The sequence below is a fragment of the Lissotriton vulgaris genome, chromosome 6, assembly GCF_964263255.1.
Source record: "Lissotriton vulgaris chromosome 6, aLisVul1.2, whole genome shotgun sequence".
Taxonomy (NCBI): Eukaryota; Metazoa; Chordata; class Amphibia; order Caudata; family Salamandridae; genus Lissotriton; species Lissotriton vulgaris.
In genome coordinates this window covers 831,330,671-831,347,260 of record NC_141694.1, presented here as the reverse complement: position 1 = coordinate 831,347,260, position 16,590 = coordinate 831,330,671, and the positions used below count along the sequence as shown (strand labels likewise).

The 16,590-nt window shown below is 47.2% G+C and overlaps 1 protein-coding gene across 1 annotated transcript in view; it reads left to right on the top strand.

The window, feature by feature from the left end:
- Positions 1-16,590, top strand: part of SFT2D1 (SFT2 domain containing 1) — a 222,664-nt gene that overhangs the window by 166,057 nt on the left and 40,017 nt on the right. Inside the window, exon 6 of the mRNA XM_086925296.1 lies at positions 157-215. Within this exon, the coding sequence (XP_086781422.1) occupies positions 157-215 (59 nt within the window). The remainder of the gene's footprint in view (positions 1-156; positions 216-16,590) is intronic.

Sequence of the window (16,590 nt, the reverse complement as noted above, 5' to 3'; positions counted from 1 at the left end):
CAGTTGGGCACATGTCTTTACCATGCAGTGGGCTATTTTGTCTCAACAGTCATTCTGCTAAGAAAGAAGCCCAATGCAGTCACAGATTGCATTAAAATAATATTGAAATGCATATGTTCAATGCTGACCTGTGTTTTCTTTTGAATTGTTTGACAGTGGCACAAGACTGGACTGGCTATTCTTTTCTGCATATTACAGTTTCTGGCAATGACATGGTAAGGCAGATTCTGTTTACTTGTTCCGAAAATAGGTCATCTTTATATTTATCTTAAAATGTTTCTGGAAATGCACCTATAAACATTAACAGCTGATCTGCTCTATTGAAGTATCAGTTAGTATATACACATGCATATCAACCTTGTCCAACATGAATGTTATGTAATCAGCCTAGTATATTCAATTATTTTGTTTTGTAAAACATTTTTTATTAAGAAAGAACAAACATCAGCAATAGCATGACAATTCAGAGGGAGCAGTACGATAGGCACCATTGGTACAGTAGGTAAATTACAAAATGTAATCACTCATGATGGAAGGTCTAGGGTGAAGTGGGGTCATCCATTGTAGGAGCCAGGGGGGGTCTGACATATTTCTCCACAATAGGAGTTCCATGGGCCCCATACACGAGACCATTTTTTGGGACATCCACGTGATACATATACAGTCTTTTCTCTAAACATTGCCCAGTCCGTCTTTTTCCCAATCCTGTGCTGTGGGTGGGAGCTGTGCCCCCCATCGCTGGGCGATATTCCTCTTGGCCAGCATTAGCCCCAATGTAACCCACCGCGTCAAGCAAACATTTAAATCAGTTGCTTCCCAGATGTTCAGGAGACACCTACGGGCCTCCACACGGAGCTGCACAGATAGAATGGTATTGATGATGTCATGAATGTCACACCAGGATGGCGGAGTACCACGCCTCCGCGTAATCACCCGAGATCCTCGCCCCTCCCCCTGATGATGGCGGGCTGTTGTCGGCGTTCTGGTCCGCTTGTGCTCCTGTCCAAGTGCCGATTTTGAGGCGGCATTCTGAGGCGGATTTGCAGCTGCGGGGTGTGGCGTTGCGGCAGCTGCACTGAGGCAGTGAGGCGGTTTCCCAACGCCAATTAAAGTTCAGTGCGGCAGCATTTGTATTCGCCCGAGCTCTCCTGGCTCTCCTGGCGGGGTGGAATCGCGGCAGGTGAGAGCGGAGGAAACGAGGGAGCGAGGAGAGAGGTGGAGCAGCGGCTGAGCTTGGACTGGGTTGAGGCTCCGGCGACATCTGCTGCAGTGTGCCATGTCAGCCTTGTATGGTGAAGTTGAGGCATTGGGACTTCGGATGTTTTTTTTTTGGAGGCCCTTTGGAGCCTTGACCTATAACTCGCCTACACAGTATGCTGCTTTAAGGGAAATGTGAATCCCCCTATAGACAGTGTTTTTTGAAAATCGCCATAATTTCTGATACATCTCTCTGGAATATGCAGAGACACTTGATGACACAGTATGACGGAAAGTATTTTTTTTTTTTTAGGTTGTTTTTTAATTATTCAGCCTTGGTCCCGAACTGGTGGGTTCCTGTATTCCTGTATTCTGCAAATCCAGTCCAATCCACAGGGAAAAAAGGAGTGAGAAAACACCCTGACTTACTCGCCCTGTTTATTCTGTGTAATTGTAGCGGCTGTGTGAGATATCGTACTACAGTGGTTCCGCGGAGGGAACGTCAAGACTCCTGGGCGGTGGAATAGGAGTTAAAAATTATTCTGAGGGGAGGAGCTACGCTACGATCCAAGATGGCCGCATAAGCTCCCGGCTCCGCCGACCTCCACCGGCAGCTCGTATATCCTGTCCCTTATCCTGCAAGCACACCGGACTCCCAAACGTATGGAGTGCACCTGACTCCTGCAGTGCAAACCCGGACCCTCCAACTTACCGGGTGACAAAGTTACGTCGAATTTACTTCTCGGCCTATTCCAGAGCTTCCACCGGGACCTCGATTTCTGACCCATCCGGGTTGGATGTGATCAACATCGGCTGTGGGACCAGGGTTGCTTCCGGTCTCCCGACCTCGGTCCGAACCCTCTAATTCCAGCTGGCAATTGAGTAATCGGCTTCATTCAAGGACACGGCACAGGGACGCTTGTGATATCGGTGACCACGGTCGGGGGTCCTATGCCCGGTGACCCCCTGGGGGGCCCGGGTTGTCGGGCTGGCCCCCGTGAGTGGCGAAATACCGACCCTGCCTGTTGTGTGAGCGCTCGTTGTTGTCATAAGCCCCGTGTGTGCCTGGTTCCTAGACGGTGTTTCAGGGATCCAAATCCTGCCTCGTCTCATGCTGGAGGAGATGGGAGATACTGACGGTACACCAACACTGAGGTCCGTAATGGCCGCCATTGGGGCACTCCGCTCTCACTTTGCCGTCCTGTGCCAACGGATGTCTGTAAAGCTGGATAACGAGCACTTGGAACCAGAAGCGGATAATCCGACGAATTGTCAGCATACCTTGGACCCCGTGGATTATTCTCCGCACCATTTAGAGACTCCCGGACGGAAGCCTGTTTTAGCCTATTTTGATGACTCTGGCCTTATGGAGGATGCACCCGGGATCGTTGCTGGCTTTCCCTGCTCCATTCCTCTTCGACGGAACAAGGTTTTTACCGCCAAGGACAGTTCTTCAGTGACTTTCGGAGAGGTTTGCCTTCCTTCTTCATCCTCAATTGTCGAATTTTCAGATGCCGCCATTTTGTCTCCTCTCCTCGATCCATCGCCATTGTTTTGAACTGCCTTGGACGCTTCGCCTTCTTCGCGATTGGTGTGGCTTGGACGACATGGGCTTTCGTGAAGAACCGAACTGGTCAAGGTTGACTTTGACATTCGGGGTTACCTTTTCTAATTGTTTTATGCCGGATACGCACCATGTATACTACTGGGAGACGGGAGGGTTTTACCGGAGTTCTCCCCGTGTACGTGTTTGATACTTGCTTTTATAGTTGACATGGAATTTGGGGAGGCTGCTGCTGGTGGGGTGTAATGGGGACCGGGAGTGTGTCTATTGCTCTCCTCCTCTGCTTTCTTTCCTTTCTTTAGGGCAGTTCTGGGGCGACAGGCACGCTGTTAGTGGGGTTGGCCGTAGCCATTACAGGGGTGCAGGGTGGTGGGTGTTGGGAGGGGTTTCTTATTTTAGCTTGTTTTGTTCTATGGTCTCTTTTTTTTTTTTTTTTCTTTTTTTTTTCTTTCTTTTCCTATCTCTTAGATGGGGCTTTTCTTCCTCTTCAGTAGGTTGGCTGTCTCTCTCTATTTCACTCCTTTCTCTATCTGGCGTCTATACTTGCCTATGTCTTACTTCTCTGGAGGGTGGGTTTTTCAGGATGGTGCTCTAGCTGAATCGCTTGCTATTATGCTGATTTTTGCTCCTTGTTTGCCTTAGCGGGCGTTGTACGTTTAAGGCTGTAATGTTCATCACCTGGCTCTGACTACATCGCGGGGTGCGTCCCCCCCAACTCTCCTTAATTCCATTCTATGGTGTGACGCCATCGATAGTGCAGCCACTACTGCTTCTTCATAACCCAAAAAAATGAAACCTTTGATATCCTTTGCGTAATGGCACGTAAATCATAAGCTATGCTTGTCTCGTTGATATTACGCGGTCGTATACATTCGCATGCCACTTGAATCTATATCCTGAGTTTGCGGCCGGCCACTGTGGTTGTAGGACTGCTCTTGTAAAGCTTTGATAATCTAATAAAGGTTTTAAAAAAAAAAAATTATTCTGAGCAGAGCACAGGGATACAGGAGAATATGGGCAAATTACTAAATGTAAGGATTAAAGCCAGAGCCCGCCGGCTTCATGCAAAGGAAGTCAAAGAAGCAGCCAGGCTGATGGATAAGGATAAGGAATCCGCTGAGAGCTCAGATGGGCAAGAGTCACCATTCATGGAGCATTCAAACCAGACTAGTTTTGTTGCAAATACGACACTGGAGGAGATGAATGTGTCAATTGCTAGTCCGGAAGTAGCTCAAGCCGAGAAGAATGGATTCAATGGCCTTAAAGAAAACCCCGCTGCTGGCAAGGAGCCAAAACAGTTTCCTATGTTTGTAAAGAAAACTAATGCGCAACCCACTATCAGCCCTGCTCAAATTTGGCAGCCTACGGGTGGAAACTTGGGGGTACCCAATCAGCTACCATCCCATGTCCTGTAAAGCCGGCTATAACCGACTCTGTTATAGTCAATCCTGGACCAAATGGCATATTATTGCCGGCACTGATACTCCATCAAGATGGGGCATCATCGTTGTTGATTGTACAAAAGGACTTCTGCCCTGGAAACTTCGAAACAGCACAAGGCGACAACCAGGCTAAGGGTGTGTCTGGTGTCCTTAACTTCTCCAAAACTAAATCCTCTTTGACCGAATCACAGATACAACCACAATCCATCTTACAGAAGGCGACCTTGCCTAATGTCTATGGATGATTATATAGAAAGTCAGCCATCCTGTATAGTGGACCCCTTTTAGTCCCATTCTCAATCTGAATACGGAATCAGTAAGTGAGGTCCAGATGATGGTGAAGGATATGTTAAATTTAATTTTGGATGAAGTCCGGGAGGTGAAAAGATTCCAGAGAGCTGAGCTTGCCTCTATCCATCAGCGATTGTAGAAAATTGAGGAGGCGGTTTCAAGCTTTCCACTGAGACTTCAAGAAGCAGAGACCAGAATCTCAACCCTGGAGACCAGATGACGGAGGTCAGACAAGAGGTCAAGGTAGTAAATAAAAGCAAACGGGCGTTTGAAATAAAACTGGATGAGTTGGAAAATTATACACGAAGATCCAATCTCCGAATCGTTGTAGTCCCTGAAGGGCAAGAGGGCTCGAATACAGTCCAATGGGTGTTGTCATTCTTAAAGCAAAAAGTAATCCTAGAATATGAAGGGGACTGGACTATAACACTGGCGCATCGCGTGCCTGCCCACCCTTTTCCTCACTCACTCCTCACACAAATTTTTCGGACTTTCGTATAAAAGAAACTATATTATCTAAGGCGATTCAGCGAAGACAGTTTGCAGTTAATGAGACAAATAAGTGCCGAATTTTTTCAGATATGTCAGCAGCTGCAGCACGTAGGAGGAAGGAATTTGTGAAAATTCTCCATCTTTTCAAAGCGAATGGTGCCCAGGCCACGATTGCTCAACAATCGAAATTGAAAGTGTTGGTGAAAGGCAAATTCCATATGCTGTCGGACTTGGACGAAGCACATGACTTATTGAAGGAGATTCCACAGGGCAGTAAGGGGTGAATGGTTACCTAAGTGATTAGATTTTTCATTTGGCCTTTGGATACGACTAAGTGTTTTGAATGAATCACTAGATATTGGATAATATGCACTGTGGGGGGGGGGGGGTAGGTGGAGGTGTCCCAGGGGTGTAACAGGACACTCGAGTTGCTAGGGGGAAGGGTTGTGTGGTCGGCGTGGGGGAGGAAGGTAGGGCCACAACATGGGGGTAGGGGCACAAGGGTTGTCATAAGTGCCACAGGGGTTGGCGTCGGAGCACTGTGGGGGTGGGGGTCTTAAGGAAGGAACCCTTTTATGGGGGTGGAGGGCACAGTATAAAAGTTGTGTTAATTATTTGCATCCACTTCTAAGTGATCTTGATCAGATGGTGGGTGGGTTAAGTTTATGGATTTTGTTTACCAAATGGCTTACAGGTCAATGTTGAAAGTTGTTTCATTTAATGTCAATGGTCTGAATAATCAGAGAAAAATGCGTGCAATTGAAATGTGGCTAAAAACTGAAAGCCCAGGGGTGATTCTTTTGCAAGAAACCCACATTCCGATGACTAAACTTTCAGAATTTTCAATGTTTAAATCCTGGGCAGCCTACAGGGGATTTTCGTCATCCTCAGCTTCTCATAGAGGGACTGCCATATTTTTAAACTAAAACTTACACGCTGATTATATTAATTCAGGTAAAGATCAGCAGGGGCTTTGGTGTTGGGTTACATGTTCTTTTAGGGCAAAACTCAGACCATTAACATTTGTTAGCTTTTATGCACCATTGGAAGATAAACCGAAAGTATATGAAGAGCTCTGTCAATCATTGACTCGGGTCCCTGACGATATTATTGTGGGGGGAGATTTTAATATTTTGATGAACCCTCAACTGGATTCTTTAGTTCAGGGGAAAAAACAGATAAAACCTTAGTCTATTAAGGTTCTGCAAAACTATGGAGTAATTTTAGATCTAGATGATCCCTGGCGAGCAGCGTTTCCATCAAAATCAAATTCTCGTTCTGGTCTCGTCGGTTTTGCTCCTCATCGCGTATTGATTTCTTTTGAATATCTCAAGGTCTGAATTTTTTCCAGCACAAATTTTTGTGTAATGGTTTTTCTGATCATGCAATGCTGATATTAGAAATCAATCTGCGGGGAGGTCCGAGACACCCGAAGCGCTGGATTTTAAATAAACAATACTTTAACGACGAGGATTGGGTGAAGTTCATGGGGTTGGAGATTAAAGAATTTTTAATTCAGAACATCAAGTCCGCCGCAATGAATGTAGTCTGGGACTCACTCAAAGCTTTTGTTTGGGGGTTAATAATAGGTAAGAACGCAACAAATTCAAAAAAGGCCAGGCTAGATAAAGAAAAATTGGAAGATAAGATTCAAGCACTTAATGAGTCATTCATACAGAATCCTTTTGCCCCCACAAAATTGCGGCTTGACCAGGCCAAACGCGAGCTTTGCTCTGTGTATTATACTCAAAGCAAAACTATTTATCAACAGTTTCGTCAGAAGTCGTATGAGGAGAGTAATTTTACTGGCAGACTCCTGGCGTGGCAGACCAGGTAGCAGGCAGTTGCGAATCAAATGAAATAACTAACTTGCCCGTTGACTGCCGTATGTACAGACGATCCAGTTAAAATCGGGGACTAACCGGCACATGCATCAAGCGATTTTGGAATCGCAAACGGTGCGAATCGCAAAAATCGTCCGTTTGCGATTCCAAAATCACTTTTTGGGATGCATCATTTATTTTTCATGTATCGCAATTTAAGAATTCGCAATTTTTTGCGATTTCTCAAATTGCAATAGCATTTAAGAAATCGCAAAATGTGCAATTTCTTAAATGCTATGCATGATTAATTTGAATTTGCGAATTCGCAATTTTGAAGGGAAAAATTACCATGAAGCAAACCTTCATGGTAATTTGCGAAAAGTATCAAAAATGCATTTATTTGCATTTTTGATACTTTTCGCTTTTAAAAACACACATGCCCTTGGGACATGTGTGTGAGTAAAATGTACTTACGTGACATTCCAGGGGTGCAGGGGGGGTCCTTTGGACCCCCCCTGCACCTGTGAAATTGCATTCTCATTTTGCGATTCCTTAATTGCGAATTCGCAAACTGAAAATGCCTTCCCATTGATTCCTATGGGCCTCTAGGCCCATAGGAATCAATGTAAAGCGATTCCTTATTTGCGATTCGCAATTAAGGAATCGCAAAAAGGAAAATTAAGAAATTGCTAAAACTTTTGCAATTTCTTGATGCATTGCCGTTTGCGATTCCTTAATTGCGATTCCTTAATTTTCGCAATTAAGGAATCTCAAACGGCACCAATGATGCATGTACCTGATAATGCTCAATCACAATAAGGCCATTTATAGCAAGCTTCAGACTGTGGATGATCATTTATTAGAAAAATTTCTTCATGATAATCCGCCACCTATACTTTCGGAATCCGAGAAATCATCCATGGTTAATCCTTTTTCCTTGAAAGAGCTGGAGGAAGTTGTGACCCGGATGGTCTTCCATCTGAATTTTTCAAAGGTTTTTTGACTCATTTTCAGAATTTTTTCTTCAGTTGATAAATTCTATGTTAGAAGGAGGAGTAGTACCTGAATCGTTTAGACAGGGGAATATTGTGAGTTTTGTGAAAAAGAATAAGAACAGGAGGGATCCTAATTCTTATCGCCCAATAATGCTACTTAATTCCGACTATAAAATCGTCAACAAACTTTTAATACTTAGGTTTAATAAGTATGCGGCGAATTTGATCCATCCGGATCAAAATGGGTTTATTGCTGGCCGACAATTAGCTACGAATACCCACTTTTTGACAGAGGCTTTGGATTATTTGATCTACAGAAGATACCCGCCTTAGTTCTACTTCTGGATGCCAAGAAGGCTTTTGACCTCGTGGTTTAGGAGACACTGTTTACAATTCTGCAGTATTTTGGCATTCCATCTCAGATTATACTTTTAATCCGTAATCTGTATGCTGACGCAGTAGCCAATGTGGTTATTAATACGGCCGTGGCAGGGTCGTTGAAAATTAAACGCGGCACAAGGCAAGGGTGCCCTTTATCGCCAGTTCTGTTTGCTTTTTTTATCGAGCCCCTGGCAATAGCTATTCGGAATTGTGCTAATACCTGCCACCCAATCCCATCAATGCCAAAATAAAAATTGTATGCAGATGACATCATGCTCATAATTACACCAACAATTGAGGTCCAAGTAAAAGTCTTCCAGTTGTTTGAAGACTTTGAGGCATTAGGTGGGTATCGGATAAATAAAGGGAAGACCGAAGTATTACAATGTGGGAGAGTAACTTTAGATATTCACCCTGACATTCGTAATTCTGTAAATAGCAGCCCAAAGAGTTATCTGTTTTTTTTTTTTCCCGAATCTGTCAATGATCTATTTCAATTGAATTTTGTTCCTCTTATCAAGAAAGTGCAGGGCTTGCTTTCTCGGTGGAGCATGCTTCCCCTCTCTATTTTGGGGCGAGTAGCTTTAATGAAAATGTCTGTTCTTCCGCTATTTCATTTTTTGTTTTCCTCAATACCATGCACTTTATTAGGTTCCTTTTTGACTCTGGTAGAGTCCATTTTTACTGCATTCCTCTGGGCAAAGAAAGCCCCCAGAATCGCACTCAGCACTTTATATGAGAATTTGGACCAAGGAGGATTGGCTCTCCCAAACCTACGAGATTACTATGATGCTTATTTTGCACAATTCTTATCTAGATTCAAATTCTCACCGCTCCCAAACCTTTTGTGTAATGAACCTAATCTGTAAAGACCGTCAAATTCACTCCCCCTTGTTAGATCCCTCAAATTGGTGCGTTATAAGTGCCTTCACTGTTTTTTTAAAAAACGACAGGCATCTTTTAAGACGTACTCTATTCCTGTAATTAATTCAGCCACGTTGGTAGAAGGAATCTTGCCTGTGGCAGGGGTAAGACAGCCTTTATATCTGGCTTCAAAATGGGCAGGGGCTGGGTTTACCAAAGTTTCGGATTATTGGAGAAATGGGAATTGGCTGACAATAGCTTTTTTTGTAAATTCATATAGCATGCTGTATAAATATTTACCAGAATTAGATCTTTCTTTTTTAATTAAACAGAGCAAGTTAGTTGATGAATTACTGGTTAGAGCATCGGATAAAAAAAACAGGTGCCTGGAAGAAATATCTAGCCTCGAGTAAGGGGGTGGATCTTGAATTGAAAGCTATTAAGAAATGGTCGGATCACGAGAATCTTGAGATGTCTCCCTATATTTGGTCAACTATCAATAAATTAAATTTTAGCACATTGGGAGGGGCAAATTGGCGTAGGATGCTGTTTTTCAGCAAATGGTTATTGTATCAATTCTTTCGAAAATGTATGCGAACCAGTCCTCTCAATGGTTTCGATGTACAATTCATCCAATAGCCAATTGGTCGCATATTATGTTGAGCTGTCCAAAAGTTTATAAGTATTGGGTAGATCTATTCAGCTATTTGGAACATGAGTGTAATATCCAATTGCCAGTTAATGATAAATTAATTCTATTTGGTTTTGATCCTGACCTTTCTTTTTCGGATTCATTGACAACATTTTTGTATATAGCAATGGCAGTAGCTAGATGGCTGCCATTGCAAAAATGGCGCACCTACTTGATTCCCTCGGTCTTGGAGTGGGGTCAGAAGATGAAATCAGTTAAGAAAAGTGAACGCATTTTTCCACTATGAATGGGAAGCATTAGGAAATTTGATAAGATATGGGGTAACTATTTTGATTAAAACAAGGGGGAGACTACTTTTATGCTGTTTTTGTAGGTAGGGTTGCGGTGATGAATTTTATGGATTTCTGATTGTGTAAATGTTTATATTGTTCCTTGCTGTGTGTACTATTAATGCATTATGAATTTGTCTAAATTGTCTCAGATGAGATCTTTTTTGTTTTTGTTTATTCAAAGTAATGATGCAATATTCATGTTTTTATGATAACGTTTTAAAATTCCGGCTTCAATAATGAGATCCCACAAGGTATGCATTGATCAAATGTTCAGTATCGGGGTGCTCCCCCATCCCTCAACCAATACCCTCAGGGACCACCTCATGCGTAGGGGTGGGATGACTATTCTCAATGGTGCCTGCTATATATGTGCGGTATGGGCCCCAAATGTCGACTGCCCTGGATGTGGCAGGGACCATGTCGGAGTATTCGGTACTGTTGACATTGCAGTGTGCCATGCTCCGGAGCCAGGAGCTGTGTAGCGGGGGTCGTCGGTCGCACCATCTTAGTGCAACTTCTCGTTTGGCTAGTAGAAAACTCAGTGCCGCCAGTCTGCGCACTGCCTTTGGAAATTCAGCCACGTATCCCATGAGAGCGATCTCCGGGATTGGGGCCAGGGTTAAGTGTAGCATGTCACTGAGTGTGCTGTGTACTTGGGTCCAATATTCATGCAACTTAGGGCAGGTCCATGAAAGGTGAGCGAAATCTGCAAATGGTCCACCGCATTTGGGACAGGCGTGAGGTCTTGATGGGTCTATCCTGTGGAGTCGCGCTGGTGTGAAGTACAGCCTGCGCAAAAACTTAAAATGTAAAAGTTTGTGTTTGCTATTGATAGAGACGTTTTTGATCGCTTTTGATCGCTCTACAGCACCACTGCCATTGATCATCCGAGATGGTGTACCCCAAATCCGTCTCCCAAGCAGCACGCACTACCTGATCTCGAGAGGGGAGTAGGTCGCAGCACATCTGATACAACTTAAGAGACCAAGTGCGCTCCCGACGGGTGTTGTATGATAAACGTGAGGGGCGTCATCTCCTCGGGAGGGAGGGGGTACGAATAGAATTAAGCGTGCAGCAAGGAGCGCAGTCTGGTTAGAACAAATGAGTCCATGAACGTCCTCTCCGTAAAACGGTGATCTTCTGTCAGTGTGAATGCATGGCCTTCTGGGAACAAGTCCCCGACGGAGGTTATGCGGAACTTGGTCAACGTTTGTCGCACCACAGTCTCCCCAGTTATCGGGAGCCAAGTGGCGTTGGGCAACGGAAGGGCCTGGGAATACACCTGTGGAAGGCCGACAAGGCGGCCCAGTCTTCCCCATGCCCACCATGTAGCTGAAACCATTTGGATATCTCTCGGATCTCTAGGAAAGCCTGACGGGAGAGTGGTGGACAATGATCCCGGCAACACCAAATCGTCCTCCGGTTTCAGGTACGGGATCCTGGCGTCAGGGTGAAACCATGGGTAAGCGTATGAGCACTGCGCCACCAGAAAATAGAGATAAAAATCAGGGACGCCCAACCCACCCCGCTCATATGGGAGCGTTGGCACGCGCCAAGCCACACGTGGGGACTTGTTGCCCCACACCAGTTTCAGGAGTAAAGAGCGGAGCTGCGTGAAGAAAACTTTGGTGAGGGGTATATGTATATTATTGAACAGGTATAGAAACCTCGGCAGTACAATCATTTTGATGATAGCAACACGGCCGGCCATGGGCAATGGGAGTCTATTCCATCTTTCAACCTGCCCCTCAAGGGCCGTCAGCGCAGTTCCGTAATTTAATCTGATAATGGATACTGTCTCCAAATGTATATGGATGCCTAAGTATCTCACAGAATCCCGGCACCATGCGAGAGGGAAAGAGTTAGGCCATTCGACCGTACTGGGCGTAAGCGGGAATATGACCGACTTGTGCCAGTTAATACGAAGGCCAGAGTATTTGCCAAATCGGGAGATTTCCAAGAGTAATGGCTCTAGGTTGGTTTGGGGCTGCCTGACATAGAGGATGGTATCATCCGCATATAGCGAAATCAAAAGAGGGCCAGTGCGAAATTGGAGGCCTCGGTGTAAATGCCTTTCCTGGAAATGACGGACAACCGGTCCATTGCCAGAATATATAGCAGTGGGGACAGGGGGCAGCCCTGTCTCGTATCACGCGCCAGTCGGAACTGAGCAGTGATTGTACCATTTAAGCGCAGTCGGGCGACGGGAAGAGTATACAGTAATTCCACTGTGTTGACCAAGAATTCCGGGATTCCCATGCGGCGCATCACAGACATGAGGAAAGGCCACTCTAAAGAGTCAAACGCCTTTTCGGCATCCAACAGTATCTGGGTCTACCCGGTGTAGAACGGAGAAAAGGGTGCGGAGGTTGAGGGATGTGGAGTGATGCGGGATAAAGCCTGATAGGGCAGGAGAGACTATGGATTCCATCAGGAGCGAGAGGCGGATGGCAAGCACTTTCGCTAAGATCTTGTAATCGAGATTCAGTAGAGACAGAGGGCGGTAAGATTCACAAAGCGTAGTGTCTTTGCCCGGCTTAGGTAACAGCACGATGACCGCCTCTCTTAGAGTGGGGGGGCAGACAACCTGATGCAAGGGCCTCCGTGTACATTTCTACCAGATGGGGAACCAGCAGATCTTTGTAGGCCTTGTAGAAATCGGCTGAAAACCCATCCAGTCCAGGGGACGAAGAACTCTTCATGGAGTCAATGGCTTCCTCTACGCTATCCGATGTTATGGGATCAGCCAAAAAGTCAATCATCCATTTATCTAAGTACACCATTGCAATCTCATTCAGGTAATCCCCGCGCTCAGTAGCATCGTCAATCAATGTGGAGGTGTATAGTTTAGTGTAGTAAGACAGAAAAGTGTCACAGATCTCAGGCGTGGTGCGCAATATGTCTCCCGTCAGTCCTCTAAGCTCTCTGATATATGAAGAGGAGTGAGGTGGACGGAGTAAGTGTGCTAATAACCTGCCAGGTCTTTCGCCCTCCCCACGTTGTCTGGCCGTGTATGACCTGGCCAACAATGGCCTCCCTGATTTCTTCCGTGAAAACTGGATCCAATAAAGCCTTCCCAGGGAAGCGCCACCTTCTTTCATAACCACCCTCCCGGGGGACCCTCAACCTCAGCACTATGGGAGAATGATCTGATAGCGTGCGTGGCAGTGTAAGTAGGTCCGTTACCCACCCAACCACCTCCGGGGATACCAGCCAATAGTCAATTCTGGTCCATGAGTTGTGGAACCCAGAGTAGTGGGAATAAGCCGGCGTGGCAGTGTGCAACAACGCTTCAATGTCTACGAGAGAGAAGTGTGTACAGATGTCTCTCAAGACTGGGCGTGCGTGGGGCCTCGAGTCCGGGGTAGTTGCCGTGCTGTCCCTTGACGGATCAAAAAGCAGATTAAAATCCCCGCCAATCAGTATTAGGCCGGGTTCCGAGTTCAACAATTGTACCTGTAGATCATTGAAGAAAGTGGGAGTATCAGTGTTAGGGCCATACATCCCAACGAGCGTGACCCTGTGCCCCATTAGGAATCCCGTAATGATGACATATCTGCCATCCTTGTCGATGACAGTGTGGAGCAGTTTAAATGGTAGTCGCTGGTGGATGCAAATTGCCACCCCCCTGGAGTATCTGTTGTAGTGAGCAAAGAAGCGATGCGTACCCCAACTTCTGGCTACCCTTGTGGCGGAGTCGGTGGTCAAATGAGTTTCCTGCTGGAAGACAATGTCTATTTTATGCCTAGCTATATAATTAAACACCTGCTTACACTTTCTGTCGCTGTTCAGTCCCCTAACATTCCAGGTCATCAATGACAATTCCGATGGGCCTGACTGCAATCCTAATCTGGCCATGGGAACAAGGTAGGACTAAATGACCTATAGCATGAGCAGTTATGCACCAAAACTGTAATTGCGAAGACTTCCGGACACCTGTTAAAATAACAAAACCCCATTCCCACCCCCCACCCAACCTCTTGCAAACCCCAAAGAGGAACACCCCACCCTGCGCAGAGGTAAAATGGAACATTATGAACAGTAGAAGCGCAATTGCAACTGAAACCTCCGTAATGAAAAAAACAAGAAATTCCCCAAGTAGAACGGCGATCGCCATGGGGGGAAGCGACGCCTCGACATCCGGGCTATCAATTCACTATTGCGTAATAGTCAATCCAGTGAGTCTCCAGTTGTAACGCCGATTGTTCAAAATATGAAAGTAGAAGCATGCGTAAGAGTTCAATTGTCAGCCATGACCAGTGTCTGTGAACAGATTCACGCTTTGTTGAGTGTCTCCCTGAGCCGGTGACGGTGCCCTGGAGTTGTCCGTGTTATAGGTTTGACAAAATTCCTGCACCTCTGATGGGGAGTCAAAGACGCAAGCCCTGCCGGCTACCTCCACCCTGAGCCATGCGGGGTAAAGCATACCATATTTGAGGCCCAGATTTCGCAGAGTAGCCTTAACCCCGGTGTATTTCCGACGTGCCTCCTGGACCATGGCGGTGAAGTCAGGGTAGAATGACAGTGAGTCGCCTTGCCATCGTATTTCCCCCTTCTTTTGGGCGGCACGCAGGGCTGCATCCCGGTCCCTGAAGTTCATGATCCTGGCGATGATAGGGCGTGGTGGCAGGCCCGGTTTTGGTCGTGGGCCCAGGGACCGGTGGGCCCTCTCCACCACAAACCCCGGAGTAAACAGGTCTCTTCCGAACAGGTCAATGAGAAGCTTTTCCACGAAGACGTCCATCCGGCCGGTTTGGGTCGATTCGGCCACACCCAAAATGCGAACGTTATTGCGTCGTCCGCGCGCCTCCAAGTCCTCATTTTTTATGGCCACCTCATTCAAGATCTTTTCAACTCGATCAAGACATTTTAACGTTGTAGAGCCCGCGTCTTCAACATCAGAAATGCAGGATTCGGCAACGTCCAGACGGCGATCATGGGCCTGCACTTTAGATCCCATTTCTGCAAGTTTTTGTTGCAACGTATCAAATCTATTGTCCAGTGCCTTGAACCCAGCTCTCATTTCGGACATCATTGTCGTGACCAATGTAGTGGTGCTGTCCTGCTGAGAAGGGGGCACCGCTTCCGACGTGGAACCTGAGGTAGTGTCAGTATTCAGCAGGGAGGCCTTATCAAAACTGAGCTTACGCTGGTTAGGGTCTCTTTTCCCCATGTTGGCCGATGGTCTGTCTGCCGCGTGCTGCAGCTAACTAGCCAGGCGGAGGGCAAGTGCTGAGGCCTTGTGTGGATGTACTAGGCGAGCAGGGTAATGTGGCAATAGTCTATCAATGCCCCTGTTGTTCAGAGTTCTAGCAATGTGCAGACTGGAGCAGGTAACAAATGATGGCTGTTAAATCCGGTTCCCGGCGTTCATCAGGGCAGCCAGCGTCCAGGGGATGAGTCTACCAACCCATCGCTACTGGCCATTCAACTGAGCCACGACTATCTTCCAACTGCGCTGATGGTAAGGCTAATGTGTCGTTGCTAGGCGGTAGAGCGCCCACAGTGCTTCTGGCGGGACCCCCAGGTAAGATGGCGGACCAGGGCCGTTAGTCCGCCGAGAGTCCAGTTTCCGCCCCACTCCACGCTGCAGACGGGCACAAGGGGAACCCCCGGGGGGGGGGGGGGAGGCGGGGCCGCCCAGCCTCGCAGCAGCTCCGAACCGAAGGGCGCCCACCCCTGCCCAGGCGTCCCCTCGCGGCACCCGGGTCCGGCCCCCCTCCCGAGCCCCGCCCGGGGCAGCCGCAACTCAAGCCCCCGGCTCTGGCCCACGAACTAGGCCCTAAGGCTTTGTGCTGCCCGGAACCACGGAGCCAGCACGGACAAACCCCCAGGTCGGCACTCTAGGAGCGAGCCTAAGCCCCCCGGCACCCCAAGCGGGCCCCTGACAGCAGGTGAAGCGCACCGGCACAAAACTTACCCGAGATCCGGGCACAGGGAGAGCAGTCGCCGGTGGGGTGGCGGTCTGCTCCTCCGCCGGTGTGTCCCCCTCCGGGCACCCCCGAGCCCAAGTCTAGTGTCAAACGGCGGCAAATCGCCGCGACTACAGGATGGGTGTGGAGAGCGGGGTTAAAGAAGCCTCAGGCCCTCAGGATGTCGTGTTCAGGCCGCCCGGACAGCGGAGCTTCAAACAAAGGCGGCCATCTTAGTCGCCTCCGTGGCCATGCCCCGCGCTGCAAAAGACTTAATATCAGATTTGTCTCACAAATCCCTTATGCATGCAATGCCTATGAGATCCCATTTGTCGAATCCCTTACTCCTCCACAGGTCGCCCAGTTGCTCAGAATCCCATAATGGTGTTGCGAGCGTCAGTTTTCGTCTCCAGCTTAGGCGATTGGTGGCTGCATGCCAGAAGTGTACTGCATGTTTGGTGAGGCCCGTAAGTGGATAGCGCCAGGGCCTAGAGTAAAGGGCTCTACTGAAGGTCCTCCAGTGAGGAGCCACCTATCTATGTTCTATCCCGGGTCACAAGGTTGTGCATAGGTGCAGTGGTTAATGAAGGACCGATGAGACGCCCAATAATACAACTTTATATCTGGGAGGCTGATGCCTCCATC